This window comes from Urocitellus parryii, chromosome 16 (assembly GCF_045843805.1).
Source record: "Urocitellus parryii isolate mUroPar1 chromosome 16, mUroPar1.hap1, whole genome shotgun sequence".
Taxonomy (NCBI): Eukaryota; Metazoa; Chordata; class Mammalia; order Rodentia; family Sciuridae; genus Urocitellus; species Urocitellus parryii.
The window spans coordinates 12155963-12168930 of NC_135546.1; the positions used below are offsets into that span (position 1 = coordinate 12155963).

Below are 12968 nucleotides of genomic sequence, written 5' to 3' on the forward strand. Positions count from 1 at the left end.
CTCTTAGACACAAGGTCTCTGGTTTAATTCCTAGGTCCTTGATCCACTTTGAGTTGAGTTTTGTGCATGGTGAAAGAGAGGAGTGTAATTTCATTTTGTTGCATATGGATTTCCAGTTCTCCCAGCACCATTTGTTGAAAAGACTATCTTTATTCCAATGCATGTTTTTGGCGCCTTTATCTAATATAGGATAACTGTAATTATGTCGGTTATTCTCTGTGACCTCTCTTCAGTACCATTGGTCTATCAGTCTATTTTGGTGCCAATACCATCCTATTTTTGTTACTATTGCTCTATGGTATAGTTTAAGGCCTGGTATACTGATGCTACCTGCTTCACTCTTCTTGCTGAGGATTGCTTTAGCTATTCCAAGTCTCTTATTTTTCCAGATGACTTTCATGACTGCTTTTTCTATTTCTATGAGGAATGTCATTGGGACTTTGATCAGAATTGCATTAAATCTGTATCGTGCTTTTTGGTAGTATGGTCATTTGACAATAGGAATTATGCCTATCCAAGATCAAGGTAGATCTTTCCACCTTCTAAGGTCTTCTTTAGTTTCTTTCTTTAGCATTTTGTAGTTTTTGTTGTAGAGGTATTTCACCTCTTATGTTAGGTTGATTTCCACCCCCCCCCCTTTTTTTTGAGGCTATTGTAAATGGGGTAGTTTTCCTTTTAGAGGATTTGTCACTGATATACAAAAATGCCTTTGATTCATGGGTGTTGATTTTATATCCTGCTACTTTGTTGAATTCATTTACTAGTTCTAGATGTTTTCTGGTGGATTTTTTTTTGCGTCTTCTACTCATGTCAGCAAACAGTGATAATTTGAGTTCTTCTTTTCCTGACAGTGTCCTTTTAATTTCTTTCATCTAATTGCTCTGGCCAGTGTTTCTCAAGAACTGTGTTAAGGGCTGGGGATGTGGCTCAAGCGGTAGCACGCTCGCCTGGCATTCGTGCGGCCCGGGTTCGATCCTCAGCACCACATACAAACAAAGATGTTGTGTCCTCCGAAAACTAAAATAAATATTAAAAATTCTCTCCCCCCCCTCTCTCTCTCTTTAAAAAAAAACTGTTAAATAGAAATGGTGCAGTACAGCATACCTGTCTTGTTCCAGTTTCTAGAGGGAATGCTTTCAATTTTTCACCATTTAGAATGATGTTGTCTTGGGGCTTAGCTTTTATAATGTTGAGATATGTTCCTGTTATCCCTAGTTTTTTTTAGTATTTTGAACATGAAGGGGTGCTTTATTTTATTGAATGCTTTTTCTGCATCTACTGAGATTATCATATGGTTCTTTAAGTCTGTTGATGTGATGAATTACATGTATTGATTTCCATATGTTGAACCAACCTTGCAATCCTGGGATGCACCCCATTTGATCAGGGTGCACTACCTTTATGATATGTTTTTGTATTTGATTAGACAGAATTTTATTGAATTTTTGCATCTATGTTTGTTAGAGATATTGGTCTGAAGTTTTCTTTCTTTGATGTGTCTTTTGCCTGGTTTTGGAATCAGTGTGATATTGGCTTCATAGAATGATTTTGGAGGTGTTCCTCATTTTCTATTTCCTGAAGGGTATTAGTATTAGTTCTTCTTCAAAGGTCTTGTAGAACTTGGCTGAGTATATAACTCGTCCTGGGCTTTTCCTGGCTGGTAAGCTTATGATGGTGACTTTTATTTCATCGTTTAAATTGATCTGTTTAAGTTGTGTATACCATCCTGATTCAATTTGGGCAAATCATATAACTCTAGAAATTTGTCAATGCCTTCAATATCTTCTATTTTATTGGAGTACAAGTTTTCAAAATAATTTCTAATTATCTTCTGTATTTCTGTAGTGTCTGTCATGATATTTTCTTTTTTATCATGCATGACAGTAATTTGAGTTTTCTCTCTCCTCTTTGCTAGCTTGGCTAAGACTTGATCAATTTTATTTATTTTTCAAAGAACCAACTTTTTGTTTTGTCAATTTTTTCAATTGTTTCTTTCAATTTCATTGATTTTAGCTCTGATTTTAATTATTTCCTATCTTTTTTTGGTGTTGATTTGTTCTTTTTTTCCCCTAGGGCTTTGAGATGTAATGTTAAGTCTTTTATTTGTTGACGTTTTCTTGTTTTAAGGAATGAACTTCATGCAATGAACTTTCCTCTTAGTACTGCCTTCATAGTGTCCCAGAGATTTTGATACATCATATCTCTGTTCTCCTTCACCTCTAAGAATTTTTTAATCTCCTCCTTGATGTCTTTTGCAACCAATTTTTCATTCAGTAACATATAATATCTCCAGGTATTGGAATAGCTTTTTTTTAAATTTTATTATTGATTTCTAATTTAATTCCATTATGATCTGATAGAATGCAGGATAGTAGCTCCACTTTTTTGTATTTGCTAAGAGTTGCTTTGTGGCATAATATATGGTCTGTTTTAGTGAAGGATTCATGTGCTGCTGAGAAGAAAGCGTATTCATTCATTGAAGGATTAAATATATATGTCAATTAAGTCTAAATTATTGATTGTATTATTGAATTCTACAATTTCTTTGTTCAGCTTTTGTTTGGATGATCTATCCAGTGGTCAAAGATGTGTGTTAAAGTTACCCAGAATTATTGTGTTGTTGTCTATTTGATTCTTGAACTTGAGAAGAGGGTTTTGGGTTTTTTTTTTTTTTTTTTTTTGGTGACTGTAGATGCTCCATTGTTTGGGGCATATAAATTTATTATTATGTCTTGTTTATGAATGTTTCCCTTAAGCAGTATAAAATATCCTTCTTTATCCCTTTTGATTAACTTTGGCTTTAAGTCTACTTTATTTGATATGAGGATGGAAATCCCTGCTTGCTTCCACAGTCCATGTGAGTGGTGTGATTTTTTTTTTTTTTTCCCCATCCTTTCACCTTTAGTCTGTGGATGTCTTTTCCTATGAGTCTAGTCTCTTGCAGGCAGCGTATTGTTGGGTCTTTTCTTTTAAAAAAATCCAATCTGCCAGTCTGCGTCTTTTGTTTGGTGAGTTTAGGCCATTAACATTCAGGTTTGTTATTGAGACATGACTTATATTCCCAGCCATTTTTATTTATTTTTGGTATTTAACTTGACTTGGTTTCTCCTTTGATTAGTTTTTCCTGTAGTGTAATACCTCCCTTTGCTGATTTTCTTTGTTGTTTTTCAGTTTCTCTTCATGGAATATTTTGCCAAGGATGTTCTATAGTACAGTCTTTCGAGTTGTAAATTCTTTTAACTTTTGTTTATTGTGGAAGATTTTTATTTCATCATTAAATCTAAAGCTTAAATTTGCTGGATACATGATACTTGGTTGGCATCCATTTTCTTTCAGAGCTTGATACATGTTGTTCAAGGAACTTCTAGCTTTCAGGGTCTGGAATGAAATATCTGCCCATAATCTAATGGGTTTCCCCCTATATGTAATCTTATTCCTTTTTCTCATGGCTTTTAAGAGTCTCTCCTTATTCTCTGTGTTAGGCATTTTCATTATAATGTGCCTTTTGTGGATCTGTTGTGATTTTATACATTTGGTGTCCTAAAAGACTCTTGAATTTGGTTTTCTAATTTATTCTTCATGTTTGGGTAATTTTCTGATATTATTTCAGTGTATTGATTGCTCATTGCTTTGGTTTGGAACTCTATGCTTTCCTCTATCCCAATAACTCTTAAATTTGGTCTTTTTATGCCATCCCATATTTCTTGAATGTTCTGCTCATGGTTTCTTACCATTAACACCATGTGGTCTACATTCTTTTCAAGATTATATATTTTGTCTTCATAGTCTGATATCCTGTCTTCCCAGTGGTCTAATCTGTTAGTGATACTTTTAATTGAACTTTTAATTTAGTTTATTGCTTCTTTCATTTGAAGGATTTGTTCTTGTTTTTAACCTCTGTCTCCCAATTGAAGTGATCTTTTGCTTCCTGTGCTTTTTTTTGTATGTAGCCCTTTGTCAAAATGATCTTTTGCTGCCTATATTTGCTCTCTTATATCATCCTTTAATTCACAGAACATTTAATTGTGTACATTCTGAACTCCTTCTCTGTAATTTCTTCTGTGCTGGCCATGGATTCTAATAATGTGGTATCTTGTGGTGTTTCAGCACTTTCCTCCCTGTCTTTTCATGTTGCTGTGTGTCTTCCCTTCTAGCACTGTGGATCCTAGGCATTACCATTTTTACCTATAGGCTTATAGTGCTCCTGTAGGGATCCAATACCTCTCCTTTGAGGTGAAGGACAATGTTATCAGATCCCAATATAAGCAATATACACCCTAAAAACAAATGTTTGCTATTAAGATGTTTACAGTTTGGTCACAATGTATAGAAATGGTGAATTCAATTATTATCTACAATTTACTCAGTAAGTTTGTAAAAGGGTCTACAGGTTCTGTTGGTGGACAAAGAACCAGGAATGAAGAGTAGGGATAATACGCTGAGGAGGTAGAAGGTGAGGATGTAGAGTTGTTATTTCTTAGGAAATGTGAAAGAGAAATCTAAAGAGGGAGATCAGTAGCAGGAAAAGGAAGAGGAAGTAATTTTGGGTAGACAAAAGTAAGTGGGAAGATAGTACACTACAAACCACAAAAACGCATATACATTAACACAAAATGTTAAAATAGTAGAAATTGGTGAAAAAAATAATATACAACACAGGCTTAATATACTATTAAGATGTCTCAGTCCTCAAAATCCTAATTCATGCAAAGTACTTGGTTTCACATATGTTGGGGATGTGAGGGCAGGAGAATGGAGAGGGAGAGGGAAAAAAATTTTGAAGGGAGAAACATGAATTGTTTTGGTTGGAAATTAGTATCATTCCTGCTTCCTTTCTTATCCAATAGAGGGGGTTGTCTGTCATTAGCTGGTGTGTCTGCCCTAAGGATGGTGAAGGTAACCTGGGTGTCAATGTGCCAGGGTAGCAGCTGCAGGGGAGAGGGGTGGGTTAGAAACTGGGTACCTGGCCAGCTGGAATTCCAAACTGGGAGTTTCCCTCACTGAAGTTGGTGATGAAAGTGACCCAAGATGGAGATGCCTGCTTTCGGTGGTGGGGTGTTGGGTTGGGTGCCAGGAGCCGAGTGATGGCATTGGCTAAGGAGTTCAGTAGACGAGCTCTGTGGCTTGCAGTGTGTGGCTGTCGGCTGTCTTCAGAGCCTGTGTGAGGTTCTTGGGTGCACGTAGGCTACTGTGCATAGGGGACTATCTATGCTGCTTCAGTGTCCCAAGATGGTGGTGACCGGAGAAGCCTCACTTTGATAGCTAGGGGTCCTCATTGGATATCAATCAGAGTTCCAGCATGTGGAAAGCTGCCGGATGTCCTATCTAGGAGTGGCCTTGATGATTTCTGCTCAGGTGGATGGCTTTCATTATGCATGGGTGCTGATGGTCCTGCTCAGGCACCTGGTAGTCCTGCATGGTTGAGTACTTGGGAGACCTACTCTGACAGGCCTGGAGCCCTGCATGGGCACGATGGCTGTGATTCCTGCGCAGGAGCAAGAATAACGCTCACAGAGAAACAGTATTCTCACTACTTGAATCCTAGGTCATGGAGAGACACAGAAGTCTGCTTCCCTCTGGCCCACCATCTTGGATCCTCTATGCTTCACATTTTAATAAATGGTCTAAAAAAAATCTTTCAGGAAGGAAACCTACACATTAAAAAAATTAGTTGTACATGGACACAATACCTTCTATTATTATTATTATTATCATTATTATTATTATTAATTTATTTTTAGGTGTTGCTGAGGATTGAACCCAGTGCCTTACATGTGCTAGGCAAGTGCTCTACCACTTAGCCACAAACACAGCCATACACATGGTTTTAACACAGTGGATGTCAAGAACCCCTTGTATCTGGGAGCACTGGCACATGGCTGTGATTCCAGCTGTTAGGGAGGCTGAGACAGGATCTCAAGTTCCAGGCTAGCCTGAGAAACTTAGTGAGACTTTGTTTCAAAATAAAAAAATAAAAATGGCTGGGAATGGAGCTCAATGGTAGAGTACCCCAATACTTTAACAACAACAACAACAACAAAAAAAAAGTCTTGTGTTTTGCAGGGCAGGGTTTGGGGTCTGGAATTCCTATTGCTCTTCACTGCACATGTGTGCCATAGAAGATTATTGTGGAAAGATCACTGAGAGTGAAACTCAATCTATGACTACTAAGCTTCATAAAGGGACAGGAGATCTAAAGAGAATAAACAGTATTGTGTACTTAATGCATAATTTAATACAAGTTGTGTAGGGCTGGGGATAGAAGAGAAAGAATGAAAGAAGAAAAATGTCTGTAGCCATTTAAAAAATCTATCTTTAATGTTTTCATAGAAGTTTGAAATGTTCTATGGAAAAATATTTAATTAGTATTGAAGGGCAAAGTGTAGGAGACCTTTATGTTGTGTTTTATATGGGTGAAAAGAAAGAGGATATCTCCAGGAAACAAAAGAGCAAAATCTTATTAACAGAAAGATCAGTCATCTGTATTTGGAAGGGAAAAAGTATATAGAAAAAGGATGGGCAGGGTCAGCCTTGTGAAATGAACATGGGCTTTGGGGCCTGGGGACCCTAAGTCTTTGTGATTGCTCTACCTGTAAATGATCATGGGAAGGTAATTTAGTCACTAGAAGCCTCAGCTTTGCCTTGAGTGGAATAAGAAAAAATAACATGAAACTTGAAAACTGTGGATGAGATAATAATTTCAAAAGTGCATTGTTTCCAAAACAGCATGGGGACTTAATCAATGTCAGTTTGTTGTTGTTAGGCAGCTGAGGGCAAAGGAGGGAATACTCTTTGTTGTCAGGGGAACAGATTAGGTTCTGTTTTTTTTTTTTTTTTTTTTTTAATATAGTTAGTGCAGAGTCAAGAAAGGATTTTGAGAACAGGGTTGGGGTGGTCAGCTCTGCAGTTTGCAACGGGGAATATGGAGGAATGAATAATCGCAGGTAGATAGCAAACATTGGACCCCAATAATGGTAAGTAGAGCAACAGTAGAGTGTCCAGAACAGTTCAGTGTTTCAGAGGTAGAATTGATAGGACCTGGCTGTTCCATTAGGTCAATATACGTGAAAAAGTTAGGAGTGAGAGAATAAAAACAGACACCAGGGTTTCTCTCCTGAGCAACTTGAGTCTTTCATACATAATACCTACAGTTCAGGTAGGCAGTGTGGTAGGGGGAGTAGGTATACAAAAGGTTCAGGTGTGGAATTTAGAATGTTTTCTATCATTTTCCTGATGGCCTTTAAAGATCTGAATTTGAATGTGGCAACTCTGTTTCTGACTCCAAATCCCTTATTTCTATGTTACCATTATATTTTGGATAGTGTGTTGATTTATTGCAAAAGCTGTCATTGTGACCCTTTGAAGTACTGCTTCTGAAGTTTAATAAGCTGGGCAAAGTGGAGCACACCTGCAATCTAGGCTGAGGTAGGAGGATTGCAAGTTTAAGGCCAGCCTCAGCAACTTAGCAAGACTCTCAAAAAATAAAAAGTACTGGGGATGTGGCTCATTGATAATGCATTCCTGATAATCTACTACCCCCCTGCCCCCCAAAATAAATTTTATTTATCTAATAAATCAGGGTAGTTAGTGTAATGTGCTCCAAAGCAAAATACTACAACTCTTAAGATCAACTGAAATGGAAGCCAAATGTGGCTAAGTGGCTTGTATTATGTATTCCTTAGAGCTTTCATTTCTTAATGCTCCATTGAAAGTCAATGCAAATTTAGACCTTCTACTCAACACCAATCTTGGTGCATGTGTTTCTTGTTTTAATGTGCAGGACAGGAGAGAATTGGAAAAGATTCCAACTATGAGCAGGAGGGTAAAGTTCAGTTCGTGATCGATGCTGTATACGCTATGGCGCATGCTCTTCACCACATGAACAAGGATCTCTGTGCTGATTACCGGGGTGTGTGCCCAGAAATGGAGCAAGCTGGGGGCAAGAAGTTGTTGAAGTATATCCGCAATGTTAACTTCAATGGTGAGTCCCTATCATCTGAACTTTCTGGAATCCAAAATGGTTGACACTCCATGTTTCATAAATCAAATAATTGCATTATTATTTGACCTTGAGCTTGTGTCAAAACCTGGTAGATACTATGTAATTTTGAATGATTGAGTCAGTGAATGAATTAATTCATATTTGGGGGTTGTAGTTCATTCTCATGTTGACATAGAGAAATTCTTGCACAAAGCCAAATTCTTCCTTTGTAAATGTGAGTAAGGGAGGAGAGGAAAGGAAGGGAAAGGGACAGTATGGCTGCTTAAACTCCAAGCGTTATATGCACAGTCCAGTCATGGAAGAGGAGAGAGTGGAGGGTACCCCACCCTTCACATGACCACAGTTGCTATAGGTACCCAAGGTAATAGAAGTAGTAATTGTAATTTGCCACACTAACCACATTTCACCGTACAAACTTATTTCTCAAACTATAGAATGCAACTATAAATTAATAGGTTAACTAAAAGACGTGAGGAGAGATAAATAGAAAAATTGGTAAACAATTTAGAAGACTTTGGTAGAGAGGGGAGAAATACCATTTCTTTCACAGTACCTTTAAGTATTATCTTGACTCTTTGAACATTTTAATATTTCATGTCCCCTAACTAAACAAATAAGTCAAATAAACCTCAATGTAGAACACAAGATTCAACATATTTGTTACCAAATGTTCTTAACTATATCACAAATTAATAATATAATGACACTAAAGGGGAAAAAGAAGAAAAAAATAAATGCAAGAAATTTTTAGAAATAGTATTTAGTTGTATAAGGTATGGCTACAGAAAAATAACATGGATATTATACAGTTGATAGTAAATATGTTGGATTTTTCTCATTGTGGATAATGAGAGCCAGGTTTCTCTTTGGTGGAGATAGAAATTACTGATAAATGAAGGGTGGGGGGGAGGGGGGGAGGAGAGGGGGGGAGGGGGGGAGGGGAGGGGGGGAGGGGGGGAGGGGAGGGGGGAGGGGGGAGGGGAAATGAAATGAATGAATGAATGTCTGGATCTGTTTTCTCATTTCAGGAGAAATTGAGGTAGGAGATATTTTGTAAAGATGTCACATCTCACATGCTTTCTTGGAGCATGATGTTAGCTTTCCCTCATTGAGAGATGAGGTTTGTGTTCCATCCCTTTGAATCTGGGTGAGGCTGTGACTAATTTGGAAGTGACATCACGTGACTTCTCATTGCACAAAAAGTAATAGAGCTCTGCATGGTTCTCTACAAATAATACAAACACAATTATTATGCTGATAAAAAGACAAAATGTCACCCTCATAGATGCTCTAGTCACAGCCACAGCTGAGATCCCACCTTACAGCCCATCTCAATTATCCTGCATGTGAGCTTCTAATTGCTTCAAACTGATGTACATGGTCTAGAGATGTACTACCTCCATTGGGTCCTGACCTAATTACCAAATCCATGATTTCATTGCCTTGAGTGCTAAGATTTAGGGTTATTTGCTGAGCTGAAAGGGATAACAGGAACTCGTATCAGTGCAGCATTTCTGGACTCTTTGCATGGGGTGGTAAAATGAGAACAGAAAACCTGCCAGGCAGTTCACTTGACGGAGGGGATCTTTTCATCATCAGGGCAGTCTGAATCCCCAGTCCTTCTCTATTCAGGAAGAAAACAATTTTATTCACATCTTCTCACCTAGTGGGGTTTTCAGTCATGTGTACACTCCCTTCTTTGCCACCCATCTAATCAGGTATCCCTATTTCTTTTGCCCAAGCATACCTGTATTCTAGACATAACACCTTGTAGAAATCTCTGCAGTGATCATCGCCCCTCCCCATCTCTTTTGTTCTCTCAGGACTTCTTTGATTTTCTTTTTAAATATAAAGTTCATTGAATACAAAGTCTGTTTTTTCTCTTTCAAGAAGTTCAGGGGTTCCGTTAAAAAAGAGTTGGGGGGGGGGGACTAGAGATAATAACCCAGTTGCAGTATATAGAACCCATCCAGGAGGTCAAGGCTGCACTATATGCTATTACAAGTCATCACTTAAAGTATCCAGCTCTTCAATCTGGATTTTTTTAAACACAGCTTGCTCTGGAAAGGGCAAGACAACAATCATTTCTTCTAACAAAGATTGTGAGGAGGAGGAAGATTTAGGTGACCTGTCCCATTCCAGTGAATATTTAGGCCATGTTCTTGAGTGTCTCTGGAGTCCTAGGCTCCTATATTCTTTCTCCTCTCCAAGTCAATGAAAAACTCCACTTGTATTATTGAATGAATCGAAGCTGTAGAATTTATAGCAAAGCAGAACATAAATCCTAGTATCCAGTGTGGGGAAAAAAAAGGTGAATATCTGCATGTTATTAGTGTGAAACAACAGGATTCTTGTTTCTTGCTAATAATGTGAAATCCAGATTTCATTTTTTTCTGCTTAAAGACTTAGAAGACTTGCTGAAAGCAGGAAGCCAATATTTAAACCTTTTTTGTTGTTGTTGTTGATGTGGCTTTTGTTTTCTCCCTACACTGGGAAGGTTTGTGTTGATTTATACATGGAGCTTACAAGATCTGTTAGGATAAAGTGGGTGCTTTTGTAGTCTGCAGGAATGATGTCTCAGTAACACAGAGAAGAAAGAAATTAAAACAGTGCCTTTGGCTGTTTAACCAGATTTAACCAGTGACACTGACTGGTGAGACCAAATCAGTGTTGTTCATAGGAGATTAGTTCCCACTTCCAAACTGGGCTCTAACCTGTTATATGGGGAAAAAAAAAAAACAAAAAAACTTTTTTCTAGCAGTAGAGACATTTAAATTAGATACCAGTTAACAGAGGCAGCATTGGTGCCCTGGAAAAGACCAAACTGAAGACTAACTGAAGGCATGTGTTCTGTCTGGTTTCAAAATATCAGCAAATGAAGCAACAACAAGAAGAAAAATCGTTATCTATTAAGCTTTTACTATGTAAAAGGCACAGAACCAAGTACATCCTCACTCTATGAGAAATGTAATATGAGTGCTAGAAAGTGAGACCTTAACAGAGGCCAAACTTCAGTTAAGTGGTAAACTTGGAATTTAAACCCATTCAAGAGGATTCCAAAACCAGTTACCAAGCACTGTTCTAGTGTAAGTAGCTGGGTGACTAGAACAAGTGACTTACCTTTTTTTAAGAAATGCCTATGCTTCCTCACCTATAAAATTAGGAAGTTGGATGCTCTGTCTCCTCCAGCTACATTTTCATTGGCCACTCCTACCATAAGAAGATCACTGCAAACTTGATGGCTTAAACAATGACCATGCTTTATCTTACAGTTCTGCTGCTGGCAAGTCCAACATAGGCTTCTCTTAACTTGAATTTAAGGTGAAGACATGGCTGGTCCCTTCAGGAGACTCAGGGAAAGTCTGTCCTCTAGCCTTTTGTAGCTCCTGGAGGCCACTTGGCTTGTGACCCAGGCCTCATATCACTCCAACTTCCTGTTTCCATCATCACATCTTCCACCTTTTACTCCTGCCTCCCTCTTATGTGGACTTCTGTGATTGCACTGGGCCTTCCCATATTATCCAGAACAATCTTCCATATCATGGTCCTTAATTAATATTTTCAGCAAAGACCCTTTTGCTACAGAAAGTGACATTTCAGGTTCTGCAAATTAGGACTTGGACCTACTTGGATCATTATTCAGCCTACTACAAGCTGATTTTTTAAAACTTTTCTTTAATATCCAGTGGTATCATAAAATTGTAGGATGGTGTGCATTTGCTTGGCTGTTCCTCTATCCTACCTGTGATGTTGAGCCCATGTTGCCTGGAGGTCACTGTCACCATGAGTTTCCAGCTTGGTATGGTAGGCTTCTTAGGACCCCATATATTGCCCTCTTTCTGGCTCTCATTTTAACTTTATCCTTATGTTGAATGATCATTTGTATGGGGCCACTTCTGACTTCATGCTTGTTTCTTCAAGTATTGTCTTATGTTTCTATAACTATTTTCTATATCTATTTTAAACATTCCTCCTCCTGTCTGGTTAACATGGTGTGATAACTCTCTCATAGGAATGCAGCCTCATATCATCTTGCTCTCCAGTCTTGTCATCCTTGACTTACATATTTTGAAGCAGTCTTTCTCCGATTCCTGTTTTCATGTTCTAGAGAGAAAAGGCCTTGTTATGGTTTAGCTATGAGGTGGCCCCCAAGTGCCTAATGAAATAAAGTTTAGAGGTGAAATGATTGGATTATAAGAATGTTACACCAAACAGTGCATTAATTCACTAATAGGGAGTAGCTAGGTGGTAACTGTAGGATAGTAGGTAGTGGTGGAAGAGGTGGGTCACTGGGGGAATGCTTTGGGGGCTTATATTTTGCCCCCATTGAATGGAATGCTCTCTCTACTTCATGGTGGAACCATATCCTATGTGGTTTTCTTCCTCCGCACTCTTGTACCATGATGTTCTGCCTCACCTTGGACCTGAAGCAATGGGTTTAGGCACTTATGGACTGAGACCTCTGAAACCTTGGGCACCAAATAAACTTTTCCTCCTCTCAAATAGTCCTTTTAGGTCTTTTGGGTACAGTGACAAAGAGATGAATACATAGGCCTTCTACCCTGGACCGCTAGAACATCTTTCTCTGGTTGATGCCTGGTGAGCTCGCTAATGTAATCCACAAGTCACCAGGCTTGTGCACTCTGTATATTAACCATCCCACTCCGTCATAGGAAACCCACCTAGGTAACACCCAGCATAGGCTTTGACCCTCAGGCTCCTCCCATTCTCTCTTCCTCTCCACCCACTGGTTGAGCACTTACTCCAGGCTGTTCCCCACCCACTCATCCCATTAGCCCTGTTGTGAAGCTGGCTACCTGTTTGAGATCTGGAGTAATAAACTTAACCTTTCCATCACTCCCATCTGAGTCCTGCACTGTGTTACACCTAACAACTCACTCTTCCTCAGTTTCCTCCCTTAGCAAATCACCACATGATTTATGTTTTCATCCATATCATTAATGCA

At 38.5% G+C, this 12968-nt stretch overlaps 1 protein-coding gene across 1 annotated transcript in view; it reads left to right on the forward strand.

Annotated features, from left to right (window-relative positions):
* Grm7 (glutamate metabotropic receptor 7) overlaps positions 1-12968 on the forward strand; it is a 777046-nt gene that overhangs the window by 568223 nt on the left and 195855 nt on the right. The window contains exon 6 of the mRNA XM_026383020.2: positions 7781-7981. Within this exon, the coding sequence (XP_026238805.1) occupies positions 7781-7981 (201 nt within the window). The remainder of the gene's footprint in view (positions 1-7780; positions 7982-12968) is intronic.